The 24237-nt window shown below is 44.1% G+C and overlaps 2 protein-coding genes across 4 annotated transcripts in view; both read right to left on the minus strand.

The window, feature by feature from the left end:
• Window positions 1–4389: 4389 nt before the first annotated feature.
• pcolceb (procollagen C-endopeptidase enhancer b) lies at window positions 4390–18562 on the minus strand. Its single transcript, XM_027003819.3, has 9 exons — window positions 18474–18562; window positions 16792–16900; window positions 16324–16582; window positions 15257–15381; window positions 10875–11011; window positions 5986–6572; window positions 5786–5866; window positions 5296–5466; window positions 4390–5188 (listed from the first exon to the last, which is right to left on the minus strand). The coding sequence occupies exons 1-9, from the start codon at window positions 18560–18562 to the stop codon at window positions 5058–5060; spliced, it is 1689 nt and encodes a 562-aa protein (XP_026859620.2). The 3' UTR covers window positions 4390–5057.
• Window positions 18563–20213: 1651 nt separating this feature from the next.
• Window positions 20214–24237, minus strand: part of per1b (period circadian clock 1b) — a 22779-nt gene continuing 18755 nt past the window's right edge. For 2 of the 3 annotated variants that reach the window (XM_035519662.2, XM_027003776.3), the window contains exons 15-19: window positions 23459–24237; window positions 22993–23203; window positions 22532–22724; window positions 22179–22329; window positions 20214–21985 (exon numbers count right to left, since the gene is read on the minus strand). The exon at window positions 23459–24237 is cut by the window's right edge and continues 54 nt beyond it. In XM_035519662.2, coding sequence (XP_035375555.1) covers window positions 21653–21985; window positions 22179–22329; window positions 22532–22724; window positions 22993–23203; window positions 23459–24237 — 1667 coding nt within the window. In that variant the 3' untranslated portion in view covers window positions 20214–21652. The remainder of the gene's footprint in view (window positions 21986–22178; window positions 22330–22531; window positions 22725–22992; window positions 23204–23458) is intronic. The other variant, XM_035519663.2, reaches the window with a different exon arrangement.

The raw sequence follows: 24237 nt of genomic DNA on the forward strand, positions 1-24237 counted from the left end.
GCGCTCTTAACATGAAATGCTTCCTGAATGCAGATCTTTTTCTAGTGTGTACATTGTTACCTGGTAACATTCTGTCACAAATCTCTCATAATTGTATCATTAATCTCCTGTGTGACCTCATGACTTTTAGGTTGCAAATTACATCGCAAAGCACTTTTTTATCTGCCTTTTCAAAACTGCCCAAAACTAATGTCAGTCACTGTAATGGTTTATTAAATCATGGTAATATATGATAGGTTTATGACAGACTGCGCATTACCTGTAACTGTAGCTGTACATTTGCACAGTTTAAAAGAGTAGTCATTTTGAAAATAAAAGGGTTAGCTATTATCTGTATTATCTATTATCTTCACTTCTGAATGTGACTGCTACATGGGTGTCAATAATGTATGACTGTGTCTTGATTTCAGTCAGTGGTGACTCAGTTTTAGTGTTCACATGGGTATTTTGTCTCTGCTGTCTGTTTATCGCTTGCATAAAAAAACAAAATAGATGCTGTATGTATTCAGAATCACTGCTGAAAGACTGAATTGTATGTGTATGAACAATACATCATGTGTTTTATTAACCATGTTTATTTTAATAACCAACTGATAGCAGGAGACCTTTTGTTTGTTTCAGACTACCATATTACAGAAACCTCATAATGTATGAAATTCACAGTGCTTTTCGTGGTGGACATTTCAGGAGTCACGTCATATTCATTGGCACTGCTATATCTGTACACTGAGATGGCGAGTTGAATGTGAATGTGTTGATATGTTTGCCTTCCTTCAACCATCACTGAAAAGGTGTGTGGTAGCACTGGCATTGTGAGACGGGCCCTAAACAAACCATGGCGCTCTGCTGACTCTCTGAAAAGATGAATCTTCTTAGAAAGACTGTATTTGTTTTCCAGAATGGCTTGTGCAGCTAATACATTTGACATATGAAATGTGCTGTGCAAAACATAATTTAGAGTCAAATGTCCTTGTGAGAGCTTGTGCAAAGGTCACGGATGTTACAGCCATGTGTCTTCCCTTGTACTGCTACCATCGCTTGAAAACAGGGACCTAACTCTTAACATTTGAAAATAATGCACGTGTAAATTAGGAAAGAATATGAAATGCTTTAATCGCCAAGGATTTGCACAATTCTCAGAAAGAGTCACAATAGAATGCAGGAATGCTCCCCTTCATGACATCACCTGTCCTCTTTACCAGCAAGTTGGGAACCCTACATTATTATTGTTGTGGTGTCTGGTTGGAGCACATGTTTGTGGACATTGTGTCTCTTAGTTAAATAAGATTTAATTCCCACAAGTCTGTGTTACTCAAGATAGTGCATAAATTTGTTACTGTTTCTCTAGAAGCTCGTAGCTCCTAAATGATAATTTATTGGGCCTTTGTTCTAAAGCAAATGGACCTAACTGAACTACTAGAACTACTAGCTCTCAGGGTTAGACAAATAGTCAAGATTGTGGTCTTAATTCTGATTTATAACATAGATCATTATAGTTATAACTTGATGACTACTCTTGATGTCTTGATGACAGTCATTGAACTAAAGACTAAGATAATTGTATGTATAGATTATTTTTTATTTTTCACTGTATTAGAAAATAATTTCTTGGAATTAATAAATTAAAAATTTGCTGGATCAACAAAGTCTGTTTAATGAATATGTCTAATATGTATAGAATTTTTCTTTAAAATGTAGATTCGAGTAGTGACAACCCTCTTAGTAAATCAAGGAAGTTTTGATTTTGAAAAATTCATATCTTTAAAGATGTTCTCCAAGCAAAGATAAGGTGGCAGTAATCTCAAATAGGTTTGTGTGTTGAGAGTCTTTCATTGTGCAGGTGTATTTTTTGCATACATTTACATTACTTTGAATGTGTGTGTGTGCACACGTGTGCATATGCACAGGTAATTCACTTTTGCTGAGCTACAGGGGCAGCTGAGAGACAGTGCTATGTTATCTCCCTCTTATACACGAGCATCTCAAATAGGTTTGTGTGTTGAGAGTCTTTCATTGTGCAGGTGTATTTTTTGCATACATTTACATTACTTTGAATGTGTGTGTGTGCGCACGTGTGCATATGCACAGGTAATTCACTTTTGCTGAGCTACAGGGGCAGCTGAGAGACAGTGCTATGTTATCTCCCTCTTATACACGAGCATCTCAAATAGGTTTGTGTGTTGAGAGTCTTTCATTGTGCAGGTGTATTTTTTGCATACATTTACATTACTTTGAATGTGTGTGTGTGCGCACGTGTGCATATGCACAGGTAATTCACTTTTGCTGAGCTACAGGGGCAGCTGAGAGACAGTGCTATGTTATCTCCCTCTTATACATGAGCACGTGCACGCGCACACACACACACACACACACACACACACACACACACACGCACATACATACATACACACACACACACACACACACACACACACACACACATACATACACACACACATACACACTCATAGTAACATGACACTAATGGATGTTATGGTAGACTGGGATGATTGCGGTACAGCAAAAATAGACTGGGCTGTGGGAGAAAGAAATCCTGAATGAATCGGTAATAATTTTCCATTAGTCCTGTTTTGTTTGTTTGTTTGTTTGTTTGTTTAAAAACTTTGTTCCAGCATTGAATATGGCTGCTTGGATCAGCAAGTCCATCTTGTCCACTAGATGGAGACATTCAGGTAGTCATGTCCGCTGGATCCAATTCCTTCTGCTCCGTTCCAGACAATCGCAAGAGATCTGCTTCCTTCATCTCTGTCATCATCAACAGCTCCTTATCTCCTGGATGCGTGCCTACTGCATTCAAAACTGCCAGGGTGGTACCAATCCTCAAGAAGGCCACACTTGACAGCTCCAGCGTTACCAACTACAGACCGGTATCACTTCTCTCTTTCCTCTCAAAAGCCCTTGAACAAGCAGTTTATAATCAATTGTCTCTTTTTCTCACCCAGAACCAGCTGCATGATCCCAATCAATCTGGCTATAAACCGACACATTCTACAGAAACGGCCCTCATAGCAGTGACTGAGAAACTTCATGCCGCTAAAGCTGCCAAACAGTCATCTGTTTTGATTCTTCTAGACCTTTCAGCAGCCTTTGACACAGTGAACCACAACATTCTTCTGTCTGTTCTCTCCAGGCTTCGTGTGACTGGCTCTGCTTGGAGATGGTTTCAGTCCTATCTGGATGGACGGTCCTATCAGGTGACATGGACAGGATCCACATCCAAACTGTGTAGACTCTCCACTGGTGTTCCACAAGGCTCAGTATTGGGCCCCTTCTCTTTGTATACTCGTTCTCTTGGTGATATAATATCTTTTCATGGTTTCTCCTACCACTGTTATACTGATGACACTCAATTATTTCTTTCTTTTCCACCCTCTGACACGCAGGTCTCCAGACTTATCTCGGCATGCTTGACTGACATCGCATCATGGATGACAGCCCACCACTTCAAGCTCAACCCCAGTAAAACTGAGCTTCTGTTCATCCCAGGTACTCACAACCCTTACCCTGACCTCACTCTTTCCTTTGAGAACTCCCTGATATCACCATCCGAAGCTGCCTATAGCCTGGGCATAACTTTGGGCAACCGGTTGTCGTTCTCAACTCATGTTTCTAATCTAACCCGGTTTTGCAGATTCCTCCTTTGTAACATACAAAGGATTCGACCCTTTCTCTCACAGGAAGCTACCCAGGTGCTTGTGCAGTCTCTTGTGATCTCAAAGTTAGACTACTGCAACTCACTACTTGCTGGTCTTCCTCTAGGAGCCATCAAACCTCTACAACTTGTCCAGAATGCAGCAGCACCTCGAGTACTTCAAACCTCAAGTACGGCTCGGCTTGAAATACCTTGCTTCGGGTCTCATGGACGACAAGCATCGAGACTATTTTCTGTCTTGGCTCCAAGATGGTGGAATGAACTCCCGCTTGCTGTCCAGACAGCAGAGTCTCTTGCAGTCTTCAAACGCAGACTGAAGACCCATCTATTTGCAGAATATTTAAAGGACAACTGACACTGCTCCCATATTGACTGACTAAATTAATACTTATTGTAGGGTATTGTTTATGTTGTTTAACAAACTCTAGCACTTATTGTTTATAGCACATATCATTGTTTATGACAGACCTTATTTTGCACTTCTAGGTATCAGCATTCATCCCTGTATTCTACAGTATTCTAGTTCATTGGTTCATTTGATTCTAACCTACTATACTGTATATTCTATGAGTAAACGACAAAGCACTTTTGTAAGTCGCTTTGGATAAGAGCATCTGCTAAATGCCTTAAATGTGAATGTCTCAAATTCCTAATGACCTAGATATTCTAAAGGTTGATCATGTAGAATGATTTATATAGTGACATGTATAAAAGCTAATAAATTATGAGTAAATTTAAAATAAGATAATGAAATACTACTGTTTGATACTAGGGCCTTAATATTCAGCGCAACTCACACAATCACTGCATGTGTCTTAAATCTTGAGTTTTTTTCTTTCTACAAATGATCTGACTTGAACCAAAAGAATCTACTCACTGTAATGTCGTTACATTCTTTAATCATATTTTTAAAGAATATTATAATTTATTAATTACACAATGTCTCATAAGAAGTCGACAGAATTAAAAATAACAGTGATATGTACTTTCTATATACTAGACAATATTTTGCAGTGTAACTAACGAATCCATCAGGTAAAACAGAAAGTAGATAAGTGTGAACACAAAGACAGACTGTACCACTTGAATGAGTGGAATCTTTTCATTTTAACCTTCACATGTACACATCTTGGGAAAGTTCAGAAATGTTCTGGTTTTAATATTTCATTGAATAAACCCTAAATTCCCTGTTTGGGTCAGTAAAACTGAAAACTCGTTTCATTTATAGCAGTGGCACCAGGCTACATGACAATATGTCAAAAACCGCTACACTAGAAGTGCTTTATTTGTTGACCGTTCAGTTTTAAGATGAGGTTGTAATATTCAACCTGGAATATAATTAATGCTGGTTTCCAACACTGTGATTGGTAGAGCAGACGTGAGGTCAGCACTGCCGCTTCGCAAGATTGGCCAGTACCTTGTCGTGCACTGCCTTATGGAGAAGAACAAAGTCGGAAGGGCTCAAAGTGGCTTCTCCCCTTTCATCCACCTGACCCATCAGAACGTAGTTCATTCCTAAGAAAGGGAACAGTTCAGGATTTAGCTTACTTGAAAGAGCAGAGTGCATGCAGCTAGCAAAATCTCTTTTCAGACATGCCGTGGGAAGAGTGTCGTTAGAGTACCTTTACGCAGGGCGGGACACTTGGCGCACTGAGCTGTAATGGTGGCAGACATGGTTTTTCCTTTCTTGGTGATGTTAAGTCTACCTGCCTTATAGGTCTTAATAATGGTCACATCCACATCCACACTGCCATGGGCACCTGGGGTCAGCGACGTCGCCTTACCTGTCACCACTGAGAAAGAAACCGAGGCATTGACCAAGTGTGATGTCCTGAGTGAACGGAAACGCAGTTCTTGTGTATCTGCTTTGTGGAGTCTGTATAGAGGTGTATGGGCAGACGAATCAGCTTTTGTGGTTCTCCGTCTCACTTTCACACCTTTGCAGTCAGTTGCTGAAGGGCAACACTATCACTGCTCGGCTGTCTAGACAAATGGATGGGTCACAAAGTGCACCAAATGTACGACATCAATCAGGCATCATTTTCCATGACGAGCGGAGCAACTGCAGCAGAGGGAAGGGCAAAGGGAGAGATCGGGAAGCAGGAGCCTTACCGAAGTGGCTGGGACAGAAACTGGTCACAAGGGTGCCTGTTCTCCGGCATGACTGCACACAGTGTGGGTTCTGCGCTGGTGCTAAGGAGGAGGACAGATAAGAATGCAGTCGTCATGTGCACCATTCCACAAACACGCTTCTTTTAAGCAACTCATATATATATCTATATATCAGTATGCTAAGCTTCAGATCTACTCACGTTTCCTGTTTCCTGTTATGCCAGTCCTGTTATTAGTGACAGGTTTGGTCTGTGGTTTAGACGTTTTCACACTTGGCTTTGGCTTTGCTTTGGACCCTGAGGTAGGTTTTGCAGGCTTAGTGCCTGGCTTGGCTGCAGGCTTCGCTTTAGGCTTCAGTGTTGGTTTAACCTTGGCCTTCACTGTTGATTTTACTGCAGGTTTTGGGGTGACCCTGGCCACGGGTTTAGGCTTAGGTTTAGGTGTAGGCTTTGAGGGTTTAGGCTTGCTTGCCGGCTTGGGAGTTGGTCTGGGGGTCTTAGGCTTCTGTGGCCTAGATGCAGGTTTTGGTGTTACTTTAGGCCTTACAACAAGCTTAGGCTTGGGTGTAGGTCTAGGTTTGGGCACAGGTCTAACACGTCCAGCTGGACTTGTACGGGGACGAACAGGTGCAGGGTCCACTTGGGGACCAGGCGCAGTATCCAGGCCCACGGTGGCAGTCCGGGACCCACGTGAAATGCTGTTGTAATGGGCCAAGAAGCCCGAACCTGTTACACTCAGGTCAGACACAAACTGCACCAACAACTCATTCCCATTGGTCACAACAACCCTGCAGCAGAAAGAGACAACATAAAGTTATAGCAGTTTTTAATCTATAAAACCAGGTTTTTTCTACACTGAAAGGCCACTTCATTAGAGACACCCATCTAGTAGTACATTGGACCTCCTTTGGCCTTCAGAACCATGGCAATTTGACATGCCATTGTTTCAACTAGGTGCTGAAATTGTTCTGCAGGAATCTTGGCCCATGTGGCCAGGATAGCTTCTTGCAGTTGCCACAAATTGGATGGAGCTACTGACATGCTCTGACCAAACCTGCTCTATCTTGCCCCAGAGATGCTCTATAGGATTACGATCTAGGGACTCTGAAGGCCAGAGAAGCAAGGAAAACATGCTATCAGAGGGTAAACAGCTGCCATAAAGGCATGAACTTACGATGCTTACGTAAGCCCTACCATCCAAACATCCATCCACAGATTTCAGAGGACCCAGGGTGTGCCAAGAAAACATTCCTCAGACCATTACTGCACCTCCACTGGCCTGAACTGTTGACACCTGACAGGAAGGGCTCACCGATTCATGCTGCTGGTGCCAAATTCTGAGCCTCCCATCATCACGGTGCAACAGAAGTCTGGATTCACCTGATCAGGCGATGTTTTCCACTGCTCACCAATCCAATTTTTGTCCACTTTTCACCAAATGGAGTCTTGCCCTTCTTTTTCCCTTAGACAGCAATGGCACTCAAACTGGTCACCTGCTGTTACAGCTGTTTGTAGTCCAGCAGACTGAAACATGGCTCAGCGACAGTATTCCAGACGCCGCCATTCATCTGGATGGATTAGTCCCAATCCATGTCCATAGAGACAATACTCTCTCCGGCAAAAAACGTGGCGGAGGAGTATGCATTTATATCAATGAGTCCTGGTGTAAAAACTCTGTGCTTGTTGTTAAGTACTGCTCACCGCTGGTGGAGTTTGCTATTGTCAGATGCAGACCTCTTTATTTACCGCAGGAATTCACCTCCGTGTTTATAATCGCGCTGTACATTCCACCCAGTGCGAACACACGAGAGGCTCTCCAAGAGCTGTATGGAGCGATTAGTGAACTGCAGAATGTTCATCCAGATGGACTGTTTATTGTCGCTGGAGACTTCAACCACGCAAATCTCAAGTCAGTACTGCCTAAATTCCATCAACATGTGAACTTTGCAACGAGAGGAGCGAACGCGCTGGATCTCGTTTGCACAAACATTTCGGGTGCGTACCGGGCGGAGCCCTGCCCCCACCTCGGATACTCCGATCACATGTCTGTAATGTTGATTACTCCATATAGACCGATCGTCAGACGCTCAAAACCGCTTCTGAAGCAGGTGAGAACCTGGCCAGCAGGAGCCATCTCTGCTCTTCAGGGCTGTTTTGAGCAGACGACTTGGATCACGTTCAAGGAGGCTGCTAGTGACGGTGGCACTGTTAACCTGGAAGAGTATACAGCATCAGTGACTGGCTACATCAGCAAGTGCATTGATGATGTTACTGTCTCCGAAACCATCATCACACGCCCCAACCAGAAGCCATGGATGCCTGCTGAGGAGCGCATGCTACTGAGGACCCGTGACTCAGCCTTCAGAACAGGTGACAGAGATGCTCTCAGGAAAACAAGAACCAAACTGTCACGTGCAATCAGGGAAGCAAAGCGTGCACACGCACAGAGGATCCATGGACACTTCAAAGACACTGGTGACACACGGCGCATGTGGGAGGGCATTCGGGCCATTACTAACTACAGGAAAACACCACCTTCCTGTGACAGTGATGCCATCCTCCCAGATGCACTGACTTCTATGCACGGTTTGAAGCGCAGAACAACGTTGCAGTAGAAAAGTCCATCCCTCCGCAAAATGACCAGGTGCTGTGCCTGACGGTGGCTGATCTGAGGCGTACTCTGCGTGGAGTTAACCCACGGAAAGCTGCTGGACCAGACAACATCCCGGGTCGTGTGCTTAGAGAATGTGCTGACCAGCTTGCAGATGTCCTGACAGACATCTTCAATATCTTTCTGAGCTGCGCCGTGGTCCCAACATGCTTCAATACCACCACCATCGTCCCCGTGCCTAAGAAGCCCACGGTGTCGTGTCTCAACGACTACTGCCCATCGCACTCACATCCATCAACATGAAGTGCTTCGAGAGACTCATCATGAGACACATCAAGACCCAGCTTCCCCCTTCTCTAGACCCCCTGCAGTTCGCGTACCGCCCCAACTGCTCTACAGATGAAGCCATCTCTACCACACTTCATCTGGCACTCACACATCTGGATAAAAAGGGCACCTACATAAGAATGCTGTTCATAGACTTCAGTTCAGCATTCAACATCATTGTTCCTCAGCATCTGATTGGAAAGTTGAGCTTACTGGGCTTGAACACCTCCCTCTGCAACTGGATCCTGGATTTCTTGACTGTTAGACTTCAGTTTGTCCGGATTGGGAGCAGCACTTCCAACACCACCACACTGAGTACTGGTGCTCCCCAGGGCAGCGTACTCAGCCCTCTGCTGTTCACACTGCTGACTCATGACTGTGCAGCGATGCACAGTTCGAATCACATCATCAAATTTGCTGATGACACGACTGTGGTGGGTCTCATCAACAAAGACAACGAGTCAGCATACAGAGAGGAGGTGCGAGAACTGGTGAGCTGGTGTAAGGTCAACAACCTGTATCTGAATGTTGACAAGACAAAAGAAATGGTTATTGACTTCAGGAGAGCAAGGCGAGATCACTCCCCGCTTGCCATCAACGGCTCCTCAGTGGACATCGTCAAGAACATCAAGTTCCTTGGTGTTCACATAGCGGAGAACCTCACCTGGACCCTGAACACCAGTTCCATCACCAAGAGAGCCCAGCATCCAGTCCCGCACCTCCAGACTGTGCAACAGCTTCCTCCCAGAAGCCATTAGACTCCTGAACTCTGGCTAACTCCAATTCCAATTCAGATTCCAAAATGGGCACTTTTATGCATGCTTATAGACAGTCTCTCTCTCTCACACACACACACACACACACACACACAAACACACATTCATATCTATACACACACTCACACATTGTTTTGCATCGGACTAGTGCTGAAGACAAACCTCACACAAATAACTTATGCACTCCTGTTGCAGTCTTGCACATTATCCTACTTGCTGCTAGAGTACTGTACTAAACCAGCGCTGTACTCTGAACTGTTCTGGCTGCTACCGGTGACTGCTATGTTCAGGGTAGCATGTCACTGATTGCTATGCACAACTTGCACTACATATGCCCAGTAATGTGTACTGTACTAAATAATTGCACTGTCTACTCATTTTGTAGTTGTGCTGTCCTGTATTTATTATTGTTTATTTAATGTTTATTTAATGACATTTTGCACTATATTGGACTGTTTGCACTTATGTAGCATGTTGTCTGTTGTTTTTGTGTTGCACCATGGTCCTGGAGGAACATTGTCTCGTTTTTGTTGTGTACTTGTATATAGCTGAAATGACAATAAAACCTCTTTGAACTTGAACTTTGAACCCATCTGTGCTAAGGAACGATGAGTTGTACATTTGGACACATTAGCTGGAACATCAGCGTTGTATTCAGATGCAGTTTGCTTGACTCTGCACCGCCTGTTTGTCAGAATGATTCTTAACATCCTCCTCTGGTCCTCACTGAGTTGTTTACATCTCCTTTTGGATCCTACAGGATCCCCTTTTGCTGGATGCTTCTCCTGGATCATACCACTATCACTACACTGTCAGCACCCCTGCATGAAGCTGGCAGTTTTTGAAATACTGGCCTTGGCTAGTCTAGCCCCAAAGTCACTCAGATCGCTCAGTTTTCCCATTCTAATATGGATTCACAGAAAACAATGGCTTTTATGCTGCACTCCAGGATCATGTCTAATTTCCATACAGGTAAGTTCAAATCATGAATGGGCAGGCATCTCTAATAAAGTGGCCTCTAATACACCTCTAATAAGCTGTATATATCATTTCCTTTCTTTTCAAATCCACTTTGACCTGTAATCATATTCTGAGCTCAGATCAATTTCCTTTTTCAATGGATAAGTGCTCATATGTAACGGGAAATGAGTCTACTATTGTGGCACCCAGACACATTCAGCTTTAAGTTGTGACACTGGCAATGTGAAGTCAGAAAGATGTCAAAAATGGGAAAAACTCTAGAAATCCACCCACCACGTTTGACCTACTGCAGACAAAAAGAAACACGCAGAATGAACAGCACGATCATGGGCTGAAATATCATGTGCCCAGACGTGCTATGAAGGTAACTTAAGGAAGGGCAGTGAGAGACTCACTCCGGGGGCGAGTCTCCGCAGAATTTGCCTATACGCCGAGAGTTGTCTGTTTCACCGCCGTTGAACAGTGCCACGTAGTCATAGCGACAGTACATGTCTGCCTCCAGGTCCAGCTTTTCAAATTTCACTTCAATGATCTGGGGGAATGATTATATGCACAGATGCACAAACATGCACGCACACACACGCACACACACGCACACACACGCACACACACACACACACACACACACACACACACACACGTTTGATATTAATTAATGTTTGTCTTTATGCTTAGCTATATGTAAAGCTCTGAGCAGCTTTGAATGGTGAGGTGGCACATGAAGGCATAAAGAGTCAATTATGCAACTTTTAATTTGGGGGCATGCGTCCACAGCCTGAGGGAATACATGCTCCTTTCCTACTGGCTCCTTCTCTCTCTCTCACACACACACACACACGCTCCATAAACACAACCTATCAATGGGGTCTCTCAGCTTCAGACGTCACAAACACACCCCTGAATACATACATTCGCACAAGCCAGTACACCGATTACTATATCCTCTTCCCAAATCAGATATCAGATCCTGCTGGAAAAGCCAACAGAGAAATTCGCAGTTTCCTGCATCCATAGCATATAAGCAATGGCACACGAGCAGGGGTAGAAGGGGTTGAATAATGTACCAAAACCTGTACCAAAGTTAACATTCCACCTGGAACTTGAACATACCGTATGCTTTTTGGAATGCTGTCTGTGAGTGCACTCAGGAAGCATGGTGACTGGTGCAGAATTGTGTCCGTCAGTCCTCCGCGGCCTGACACCTGTGCCCAGGCCACACTCCACAGACTAACATACGTGCTCAGACCAACTCCTGATTGCACCCCTCCACCCCCACGTGCGTATGCTAGCCTATGAGATCATTTTTGCATTAACAAAGCAAAATAGTGCAACTCTGTCATGCCTGGAGAATCAAAACATTCTGGCTGCACAAATGGAGTACAAAAGGAAACTGCAAAAGGAAGGAAACACACCGAAAACAGAAAGATTCATTTTTAACATTCATTGACTCAGGACAGTCATCCACCAGTAAGTTATGATGGCGCTCGCTAATGCCATTGCTCGACAACAAGAAAGGTACCTCATCCAAAACACCCTCACTACGTTCTAATATAACAAGATGGCAAAAGCATCAATGACACTGGTAAATGGCAACAACAGTTACAAATAAAAGAAAGAGGACCATATCAGGTCAAATGAGCTGATTTCCCCTCTGAGGCAAATGGGAAATTGTAGACTATGGCTTGTTTATTCAATAAGCAAGGATGATATGTTTTGCTTTTTGTTGAAACCTTTTTTGGGTAAGTGGGAGAAAATCATCTCTGGTAAGCAAGGACGGATTTGACATTTTTGGGGCCCCAAGCGAAGCTATGTCTGGGGGCCCCCAAGAGTCCTGATTAGCTAGCTAGTTAATGAGGGTATCTCATTGGTGTCAAACAATGAAAGAAAGAATGTATTTAGTCATTTTTGTTTGTTTGTTTGTTGTTTTCTTTCAGCCAACTACTTGTGGCCAGCAGGGGGCCATCTGATCTCTGGGGCCCCACGCATTTACATGATTTACGTGGTGTTAAAGACCACCACTGCTGCTAAGGGATGTTGTAGACAGGCAAAATACGATATATACTTAGTTCCCACGGAGGATGTAGGAGGTTTTCTTGAATGGAAAGAGCTGATCAACTGACCGTGTAGGAGGTTTTCATGAATGGAAGGAGCTGGTCATGGGGTTGACCTCCCAAAATACAACAAATGTGCAAAACCAGCAGAAAGTATGAGACTATGCATTGGCAGCAAGTGTTTCAGTGTTTGTTGAGTTTAGTCAGAGCAATGACCATGCAAACTTTAGCATTCTAATGGCACAGACAGTAGTTGTTTGAGCACAACAATGGAAATTTCCTCAAACCTGTAGAAACTATAGGTCTTTCTGATGACCTTATGGCTGAACACATTAGGAGGAAATGCATTTAAGGAAATGCATGTTCATTTTGGCAAAGAAATTCAAAATGAAATTGCAGCAATGCTGTCCTTTCAGATTCAGAATGAAATTCTCATTCCCAAGTCAACAAAACACTTAATCATATTTTACACCCGACATGAGCTGAACTGAACAAATAGTTGATTGTACATTTTCTTACAGCAGGGGGAAGCAGCGTGGATATTAGAGAATATTTTTTATGAATTCACAAAGCGAACAAAATCAGGGCCTGGAATGATTGGTTCTGGTGCAGAAAGAGAACTGAGTATTGAGATTACGGATTTGAGAAGTCAGGGCTATGGATCGACTATGAGAGGTAAACAAAGTGGTGTAGACAGTGCTAGACATCCGACGTGTCCTGTGCTCTCTGAGTGTGGTAGTTGGCCTTATGTCGCCTGCAGGCTGTGGACTTCTTTACAGCAGTGCAGGAGTTTTTCCCACGTCTCACTGGGAAGTGTGGAGATGAGACCGCATGGGACAGCATGGCTTTCCCTCCGCAAGCTCAAGCCCGTCCGACTCCTGTTACGAGGGGCGTATGTGATGCTCTGCTGTCAGTAGCAACAGTCACCAGTCTCACTAGTGCACGTGGAGTTAAAAGGAGCTGTGAACTAAGAGGCATTGCAGCTAACATCAAAACCTACATTCATGCGCTCCGGCACTGCACGGTGTGACATTTTGAGTGAGATTAATATTAATGGCAAAACACTACAGACAACAAATGTCGACTCATCTCATGCAGTCACTCAGCTGAGCGTGACTAAGCGATTCCTTCTTGACCACCACACAGACAGCAATTTAGAGAAAGTGAGGAGTTGCAAACAGAATCCCGCTTTCCTTTGCAGCGTGCAGCATGACCAAGAACGAGGAAGCGGGTTTCTTTAACCAAATGCTGGACTGTGCTTTTAATTCTGTGGAAGTGTGTTTTTCTCAACTCCAGGATCATGGGAACATGGCTGGTGTGTTGTATGGTGTTCTGTGGATCAAGGAGAGGACAGCTGAGCCAGTTCTAGGATGCACCACACTGGAAGAAGTACTGGTGCGCAGGGGCTCGAGTCAGGCTGACAGGCGAGAGCTTTTTGAGGCGCTAACAGCTTTGAACAGACGTCTGGCTGATAGAACTAAACCACCTGATGCACTTGTGTTCCTCACTAACAATGGGATGGAATCGGTTTGTCCAGAAGAGTACATCTCACACTTCTCGTCTCAGTGTCTTCAGGAGAACGCAGCTTCACAAAGTTTAAACTGATAAATACCTACACAGTCCAATGGAACATTACAGGCTTAACAGACTACAATTTATGTAGAACATGAACTGATTTATCTGTGAGAACTGATAATAGAAGTAGCAGTTATGACTTGCTTCGACGAAGTTCAGTCACAGACACTTTAAAAAAGCAAGAATTGTTATGCTCTGTAATTAGAATGCTGACTGTACAGGTTGTGTACAAGTGTTCACTGAATCATACAGGCCAAGAACGTACTGCGAAACACAAACGTGCATCATCGTACAAGGGACCAATGGCTATATTCGGAAAAATGTCAGTGTATTTATATTTCATCTTAGTTTTTTCAGCTGATGTATCCTTTGTTATGTTTTCAGAAGTAAAAAGGTTACTATGAGAATTATATGAGGCTATGGCTTATTTCCAGGCATGTAGCTCAATTTATATTGAATATTTGTTATCATACCCATGCACTCACCCTACAATTTTCTGATTTTTGTTTGTTTGTTTTTTGTAAGGTAGTTAAGAGTAATACAGAGATATCTAATTGGCAGTGATGTGGCTTATGTTATATATGATGTCATATATACATATGACATTCTCTAATGGCACCCCCCCCGCCCCGCCGGATGTCCTGCACTACGGCTCAGAGAGCAGAGTAGTTCACTCCGCTATGTGTATGTGTGTGTGTGTGTGTGTGTGTGTGTGTGTGTGTGTGTGTGTGTGTGTGTGTGTGTGTGTGTGTGTGTGTGTGTGAAATAAATGAGAAAGAGGCAGTGCATAGAGGGATTTGCAATGAATTTGTGAGGGGCTCTTAAATGTGCTCTATCTGTCTAACAACTACGTAGTTGTGGATCTAGAATATTTGGTATTTGGAACCGGATAACTGAAGCGATGATGATTGAACTGTGCCTATGTGCTCTTGCACCTGTTTTATAGCCTACTTAATGAGTGTTGAAGTGTATGAGCATGCTAGCACCACAGTATTTATTTTGTGTGCAGGAGGTATTTTGTGTATGGTTGCCTATTGCGGTATTCACCTAGAGCTGCAAATTGGCATGTGCCCTGCCTGCAGCACAGCTAAAGTGTGAGGAGAGAGCAGAGATACGAGGAAGAGGTGTGAAGTGAAGCTTGGCACACCAACCATGTTGGTTGCCACTGAGATATGCCAAGAGCAGCTGATGCCTGCTGGGTAGTCCAAATCTGGCCAGTTTGGAGTCTTCACTGATCCCTGGTGTGCCGTCAGCCTGCCACCACAGAACTGATTATCTGTGGGCATAGAAAGAGAGAGAGAGAGAGAGAGAGAGAGAGAGAGAGAGGGAGAGAGAGAGAGAGAGAGAGAGAGAGAGAGAGAGAGAGAGAGAGAGAGTTCCTTCTGTCTGGTGGTCCTGAGGCTAATTAACCTACTAACCTTTAACATAGACGACCCAAAGATCTGCACTGCGCAATTTCAATTTAGAGCAATCCATATGATCAGACAGGGTAAAAACGGTATGTTTAGAACACTGTAAAAAAAAGTAAAGTTGCAAATATCTTCATTGTCATAAACATAAAGAAACATCCTAGTCAAATATGGGCTCACTGACCAGAGTCAAGCCATAGAAAAGCGCACATAAAATAAATCTTAGTTTCAGTGAGGTAGAGAAAGAAGTGAAGTTGCTCTATGAAACATTTGAAGGGAAAAAGAAAACCCCAGCAACATAGACCCAATATCCCCCAATGTCTCCCAATATCCCCCAATATCCCCCAATGTCTCCCAATGTCTCCCAATATCCCCCAATGTCTCCCAATATCCCACAATGTCTCCCAATATCCCCCAATGTCCCCCAATGTCTCCCAATGTCTCCCATGTCTCTCAATGTCTCCAAGTATCCCCCAATGTCTCCCAAGAGGGAGATATTGCTCCAATAGATCACAGCCTGAGGGTAAGTAAATAACCCACTCTCTTAAAAACAGGTACACACAAAGACCTGCATTCTGTCATAATGTATATATTGCAATTGTCATGTAATGGAAATGCCATTAAAGGGCTGTTGAATTTGTTAAAATTAGTTAAAAAACAAACTCAGAAAGAATGAGAGACAGAATGATTTTGTACCAAGTAATAGGTGACAGTACCAATTAAATATTCTGTACTGTAATAAAACACTAGTGGAAAAACTCAGGTCACAGCAAGCACAACCTAAAACCAAAGAAGCAAGAATATCCAACCATCCACATGTGGCTTCCCTCCGCTGAAGAAGGCCAGGAAGCCTCTCCCGCCCTTGCTGGAATCCGACGCCATCTCCAGCATCATGGTGTTGGAGGTGGAGATGAGCGCGCCGGGCCGGAACGTTCCACAAAAACGTCCGAGCTTCTGCACCGTGTATGAGTGCCCATTATACACGTCCACGTAGTCATAGCGGCATGTGGGATCAGCCTCCAAGTCAAAAATGCGGAACTGCAGCATAACCACGTGACCCTCTGGGACCTGGTGGCGGAGGGTGTGGCTCAGCAAAAAAGCTCTCACGTTTTGTGCTCTGACAGATGGTGTGTCTGATGTTACACAGTCTTTGTATATCATAGGGAGCATTTTTCAGGTCATGTGTCTGTGGTTCAGCTTCTCTGTGTGTGAAGTCTATGTATGCGTGAAATGTAACGCAGTTCTAAATTGACAGAGCTGTAACATAGAGAACTCACAGTGATGTACCAGGTGCATTTGGAGTTGGGTTTGTAGTGAGTGGGGAAATCTTCACTAGCTACGAATCCTGACTCTGTTGCTAAATGACCCCCGCACAGGAAAACAGGCCTAGAGAGTGAGAGTGAGAGGACAGAGAGTGAGAGTGAGAGGACAGAGAGAGAGAGAGAGAGAGAGAGAGAGAGAGAGAGAAAAAGAGAGAGAGGAAGAACAATTTAATGAGATTTAATTTTACAGTTGCAAAAACAACGAAAAGAAGCAGCAATCTAGGAAGGCGGGCTTCTACACACACACACACACACACACACACACACACACACACAAACACACACCCATGCACGCACACACACACCAAAAAAACCACACAGGACAAACCTCTGAACAACAGCTACACTATGTTCCAAAATGTTAGGCAGGGCAGCCCATGTACACTGTATACTTTAAACGACTGGTGAAATATGCATTTGGTCACTGCACCAACAGAATATATTCTTTTTCAGCCTCTCTCCATTTTCTAAAATTAACATTAACATTTATTCAAATGAGTATGTAATCAAACGTATTTCTTTTCACATAATTTCAGTTTAAAACCCTTTGACCTATATCTTGTGCAAAAACCCAGACTGTGAGAAGATTCTTGATAAACGTGCCATTACATTAACTCTGTCATTCTTTCATTACACACGCACCTGCGCACACACACACACACACACACACACACACACACACACACACACACACACACACACACACACACACACACAGACACAGACACACAGACACATCAAACACTCAATGCTAACCAAAAATATTGGTGTCATCAAAGAGCTGCTGTCTGTATTTGAAGGCCTCTCACATCTTTATCTGGGATTGAGCTATAAAGAAACATTTATGCATCATGAAGGGAGAGAAGAATGAGATGTGATGCTTTGCTGGGCATGTAAACATGTAACCCATGTTTACCCACAGACATCTTACTTGGACTAATTTGTACATCACAAAACAGCCTCATGCTTAACTGGTGGAACTTGGTGGAACTTAACTGGTTAACTTTGTTACCCCTGTTTAAAGGCAGGTGAATGTGGATATAGTTTTGGAAGGGGGTTTTAAGGGAGTAAACCTCAATTAGGCTTGCAAGACAGACATTAAATAGACTAGTAAGCATATATATATATATATATATATATATATATATATATATATATATATATATATATATATATATATGAAATTGCATTTTAGAAGCATGATAAATGTTTATTACATTTTTATTCCAATTTCTGTAGATACATACAGTTTTATTAGATATTTTTTAAATAGTTCACAAAAAGATGTTCAGATGGAAGTAAACTAAATCATGTTAATTGTGTTTTGCTACTTCACAGCAAAGATCAGAGCCCAAACTTGAATTGCTGTAAGAAAGTACATAAAACAGGCGATGTGAGCTCTAACCATGTTGGCAAAGCCTGAGAAATACATTTATTCCTTTTGGAGAACATTAAAAACAAAGTTGAAACAAAGTCCTTAGTTCTGAACTAGCCAACTAATTCAGTTGGCACCATCAGACGTGAACACCAGAGTCTGAATGTATTTAGTGAATGCATGCATTCACATTCACTCTTCTTCTGTCCCTTACACACACACACACACGCTCAAACACACGCTCAAACACACATTTACTCACCTGGTGAAGTTGGTTTGGCTTTGTCCATTCACCCATCGGAAGCCCAAAAACAGGAGGCTCACACCCCACACACACACACCACCTCTCATCCTTCCTTTCAGTCAGAAACAAACAGGGGTAAAGCAGGAGAGCTGACTGGAGGAGGAGACTCTAGAGGAGGAGGAGAGAGAAGGAGAAAGAAGGAGTGAAGGGAAAATGAGGAGTAGATGGGGACAAAGTAAGAATGATTCCAGATGCCATTTGTTTTTGGAATGAATACCCAGGAAACATATTCATGAATAATACCGTAACAAGCCAATAACCCTGCTTTTGCACTGAATTGCAAATATATTCAGCCATTTCACATAAATGCACGTGTAGCATATCTCTTCAAATGAAGGAATGTATGTTTTTAGTGAGTGTAAGGTTCATGTGTGAAATACATATATTTGGATCACGAGCAGAGAATGTGCTGCTCTGTATCTATCTGTCGTCAGCCCCACTGCCTGCATATCTGTTCTTCTCTGGGCTTACAGTGGTGGACACCCTTTTTCTATCTTCAGGTTATGGGCACTGAATCTGAGGCTTGTCGTTAGGACTTTGGAAATGTTAATGAGATAATCTGCTAAAATGCATTAGATGTTCAATAGTTTATAACGTTATAATTTATTAGCTGAAGAAATGTCAATGGATGCTTTTATTAATATATTCATTTTTGTGGGTTTTGTCTTTTAATTAGGAGTGGCTCCTTTTTTATGAGTTCAGATATTCAGATACTCTGTGAGAAGTTTGGGTGTGCCTTGGATAAGTGTGAACGGCATTTAAAGGATTTTTTTTTTAAACATGGGCAGGGAAAGAGAAAATTCTCTCTCTCTCTCCCTCCCTCCTCCGAACCCACATCATATCTTCAGCAAGAAAGTGGTTCTTAACATAAACACTCACGAACAGGGTCGGCGCCAGGGATTTTCTTTCGCTGGTTTTACGGGGTTGCTTGTCTTCAGGGAAGGAAAACGTGAAACGTGCGCACGTACATATACAACGCCATTCAACACAAAGCGAGACTTTCAGCTCCCAAGGCAGGGGAACACATCTCCGAGTACAACGTGGACGCTTATGCAGTAGAAAACCATCCACCATCATATCGCTAATGCTAAGTTACAAATAAAAAATAAAATAAACGGTCTTTTGACTATTCGTGATTTACCTGATTATTACATTTTACTTTTGATAATTAACTACAATTGTTTGAACAAAAAACCAAGACAATACAGACCTTTTAGAAATATAGCCTAAATTATACTATTACTTTTGATAGTTAAGTAACTTTCAGTGCGGGTTTTTTATTTATATTATTAGCTATATGAATGCTTGACTTAGTGTACGTTTATGGGCACATTTGTTCTGTTCCTGTTGGAGTTTGGCGTCACAACACAAACCAAGGCCACTTTCACAAGAAAGTGTATTATTAAACCAGCTTTTATGGCCCCTATCATTATCGTCCCATGTTTGTGTCCCTTCATGCATGTGTTCCAATTAAATGAAGTGTTCTCTCTCTGTGTGTGTGTGTTGCAAGTGCCACAGCGTTTGCGCCTGAAAAAAAACACCACATCCATGTCAGGGGCTTTTTAAAGCTCTCTGCACATTCTTGTCTTAAATTGGATGAGGATGAGGTTTCGAGCAAAAACTCACTTCCTCTTTGCTTCTCAGTCCTAAACACGCTTACTTCAATGTATTATTCAACACTGAAAAATGTAACAAAGCTGAACAATATTTGATTTTATTTCATTTTTTTTCCATACAAAGAAATTCACAAAAATACTTACAAACTGCTCAGGACCACAGAAGCTTCATACAACATAATTAAAACGGAAGGGAGACTTAGACAGAGAGAGCGGTCTCCCTGGTCCTAAGCTTTCTCTACAAAGTCGCTGGTGTTTTCTAAGCCTATCATTTGCTTCTCTGATTGCCAAGCTCCTAGAACCTAAGCCAAGCCACTACAGTGAAACAGGGACCACACAGACATCTCAGCATCCACCTCCCAGACCTTCGTACTAGGCTAGGAGTGGCCTTTTACCGGCCATGCTGCTTGGTTGTAGGCTTCAGTGCACCTCTTTTACCAGGGATGTCAGTGGCCGTTTTAGTTACTATTGTAGAACTTCCAACCCCTGCCATCAATATGAAAAGGGAGATGAAAACAATTAACCAATCAAAACAGGCAAGAAGAGTAAATAGCGTCAGTTTTACCCAATTAAGCTTAACTGTCTCTCTGAGATACAAGTCAGAGGATGTTTATTAAAAACACTGCTGCCCATTTAAAGAAAAGACATCGAGTTATACAACCGTGGATTAAACAGATATCACAGAAGGTACAAATAATCTTTTTGACAGAACCAACATCAATGATGTATACAAAAATATTCATAAACCTTCTAAAAATAAAATCAAGCTGTGTACTTCTCTTGTGTAAATTTGGTCGAAATGCACATGTAAATTACAGATCAAACGTCTGTAAAGGCAGTGACATCCACCCAAAGCCTGCCAGCATACATGACTGCATAAATTCCCTCCTGCTAAGTGGTGCTACACACAGATCTACTTGTCACGTCACTGTAACGATTCGAACGAGGCCGGTCGGGGCTAGTCCTGTGGACTCTCCAGGCCAGAGATGAAAGCAGGAGTGTCCCATTTACTCTTTCATCCAAAACGTCATGAATTCATAGACTGGACGTGTCCCCGGGCAGCATGCAGAGTGATGATGTCACAGTCTTACAATAAAGTGGCCATTTAAGTTTCACATTCAACATCTGTCGCTGTCAGCCTTGAATCACTAATGATCTGCATTCAGCTATACAAATAAATACAGAGCTTTGATTTGTGTAAAAAAACAAATGAAAGCATCGATTTAGATCAAGAGCATATGGCACAATGCCATAATCCTATCCTTCACAGTGTTCTTGGTAACACTTGGAACATTTTGTAGCGATTGACTTTTTGTGCCCAAAAGGTCAGCAGGTTTAACCCTGCAGTCCTTGTTTAAATGCACAAATGTACAATTAGACTGCTAACCATGACCAAAGGAAAAGTCTGCCTAGCATCAGGATTTAAGGGGAGTTGTGCATTTTAAATGGTCACATATGCTGATAATCAACATTGATTTTAAAACCATCGTTCCCAGCTGACGATAGCTAATAACGTCCCCGTCAGTGGGTCATGTCCGTGACGTTTCCCCCTTTCGCTTCCTCCTCCATTCGTAAGGTAACTTCCTGTTCCTCAGCCGCCATTTCCTGGTCATTGCCCTGCGTTGCCATGGTGAGTCTCTTTTTCCTTTCCCCTCCTTCACCTCTCCGATGCGGCACTTCCCTGTGCGCTTCTGCCTCTCCCACCTCCATGCCAGCGTCTGGCTGGGCTTGCTTGTCAGCAGTGGAGCCCTCTTCCGTCCCCTCCAGCATGCTGCACAGCTCCATCTCATGGATCTCCACGTCGAACGGTGCCGCGGGTGGCCCTGATGGGGGGGACCTGCAGCCCACGCACACCTGCAGGGAAAGAGACCAAGGACAATGTGGCTGCCCACCTGTACAGTTCCCAAACGCTGACCCACAGTGCCGCGATGGATGTGCGCAAATCAAAAGTACAGACGGCCCTGGGGTGGTGTTCAGGGTGACGGCTGCCTTGTGGCGCGAGATGCGTCATAGCAAGTGCTACGGTGTCAGGCTGCAGCGTACTCACGGATACGTTGATGGGGCGCGGCAGGCGACCCGTGCGGATCCAGGGGTGGACCAGGCTCAGCTCACGCTTCTGTTCCTCACTGAAACGGGGCTGCTGCTTCTGCATGGCTCGCAAAGCCACACGGTCTTCACTCAGCACACTCTCTCTGTCCCTGTCTCACACACACACACACACACAGACACACAGACACACCAAGCCAGACGTTCATGTGTAAATGCATGCCACACAGCCTTTTGCACGAACACAGAGCGGGCGTGCTGCTGTGCGTCATGCACATACTGTGGATGCCGCATTCTAAATGTGCCTCTCGGCTAACGCCCACGAGGTGGGCGCCTACGTGTTTGTTCTCCAACCTGATGGGCAGCTGATAGGTCATCATGATCTTCTCATCTGTGTTGGCCATGAGCAGCCAGATGGGATCCTGCAGGACGCATTTGATGAACTGTGCCTCTCCGCTGCCCCCTGCTGTCTGCTTACGAGAGTGGTCGTTCTCCGATGAGTCTATGCTCCCGAAGTACTTGCTAGTGTGACTGCTTTGACTGCTTCCTTTAAGTGGACCAAGACATCAAGGCATTCACAGATCTGTTCTGCTTGGGCTCAATATTACTGAGAACACTATAAACACAACATTCAGAGAAGTCCTGAATTTTATTCTACAGCTACACGAACACAACTAGAAATGTGCAATATCCATAGAATTAAACAAAATGTACTTTATTTATAAGCATTTTAACTGTTAATATAACTCAGCAGTTATATTAAAATAATAATCTGGTTTTAGTGATTTTCTAACAATCACTGTTGAAGGACTCACTAGTTCCACTCCCAGACAAGCTGCAGCCATTGGAGCCTGACCCAGAGCCCGAGGACCCCGTGCCTGAGGACCCGGAGCCCGAGGCGGCGGAGCCGGTGCCCGAGAATGAATCCTCCTGCAGCAGCAGGTCCAGCAGGTCGCTTGAGGTGGACATGGCGTCCTGGTTCGACTCGTTGGCTTCTCCCTGAGAAGAGGAGCAGTTCCCATACAGCTAAAAGAGCAACCAAGAAGAAATGCAGCATTTTAGAGTCTCAGTTCAGTCACTGAGAGCAACTGCAGTGGTTTTTCCTGGGCGAGATCCGTCACATGAAGGCAGTTTAAACCATAGTTTCCACTATACTATAACACATTTTTAATTTGGAATAAACAATGTGCTTCCTTACCAGTTTTAAATTTTAAAACACAAAGTTTCTGTTTTAATTTAATTCTTCACATATTCCAGAAACGAGCTTTAGATTTCTCTTACATTTTCATTCTCTTTGGGATCCTCTCCGGCGCTTCTCTGATTGGCTGGCGCCTGTCCTCCAGCCCCGCCCCCTTGTCCACCCGCAGGAGGAGTGGCCTGTTGCCCAGGGGCCAGTGCCGTCACCGCCTCCAGCCGATTGGTAGGTGCCTCCTCCAGCTGAAGTAGGTTTAGAGGGGAGGAACATCTTGACTGGAAAAGGGGCGACTCTGCTCCCTCGGCCCCTCCCTCACGCTGGCTGCAGGACTGGGGGGTGCTACAGGGGGATGGTGCCTGCTGGGTCAATGCTGCCGTCTGAGGCGGAGCTGGAGGGGTGGTGCCGAGTGCATGGCACGGGAAAGCCAGGTTTGGGTTGTAGAAGGGCTGGTGGATGGCTGCCGGGCTGGGCTGTGCCATGGAAGTGCCCATTTGTGGGAACATGTAGTTGGGAAGTACCAACGCCATCATGGGGGTGACCATGGGGGGCGCCATCTGTGGATTCTGAAGGGGGAAGCGAATGCCAGGCTGCATGGAGGGGTCCGTCATGGGGTGGGTGAGCGGCGGGTAGAGGGGGTAAAGTGGCAGCATGCCTGGGGGGTAGGGTACAGAGGGGAGGCTGCTCTGTGAGCCCACTGAAGGAGGCCAGGAAGAGGAGGTGGTTGGAGGACCCAGTGGGAAAGAGGAGTTGGGGGCTCCATCTTGTATGGGAGCCCTGGACGAGAGGCCCCCGGCTGCGTCTGTAGGGCTTATCGTGCTCCCCTGTTCGGAAGTCTCCTGGTGTTTCAGTCTCTTGCCACCTCTAC

This window comes from Electrophorus electricus, chromosome 13 (assembly GCF_041902795.1).
Source record: "Electrophorus electricus isolate QZ-2024a chromosome 13, ASM4190279v1, whole genome shotgun sequence".
NCBI classification, from domain to species: domain Eukaryota; kingdom Metazoa; phylum Chordata; class Actinopteri; order Gymnotiformes; family Gymnotidae; genus Electrophorus; species Electrophorus electricus.

What these genes read in the sequence shown, in the direction of transcription:
- pcolceb (XM_027003819.3), bottom strand. Translation starts at nt 18,562, where the DNA reads ATGAGAGGTGGTGTGTGTGTGTGGGGTGTGAGCCTCCTGTTTTTGGGC. An exon ending in AATGCACCTGGTACATCACT is followed by an intron (nt 16,583 to 16,791) that starts GTGAGTTCTCTA and finishes CTCCGCCACCAG; the next exon opens with GTCCCAGAGGGTCACGTGGT. An exon ending in TTTCTGTCCCAGCCACTTCG is followed by an intron (nt 5,467 to 5,785) that starts GTAAGGCTCCTG and finishes TTTCTTTCTCAG; the next exon opens with TGGTGACAGGTAAGGCGACG.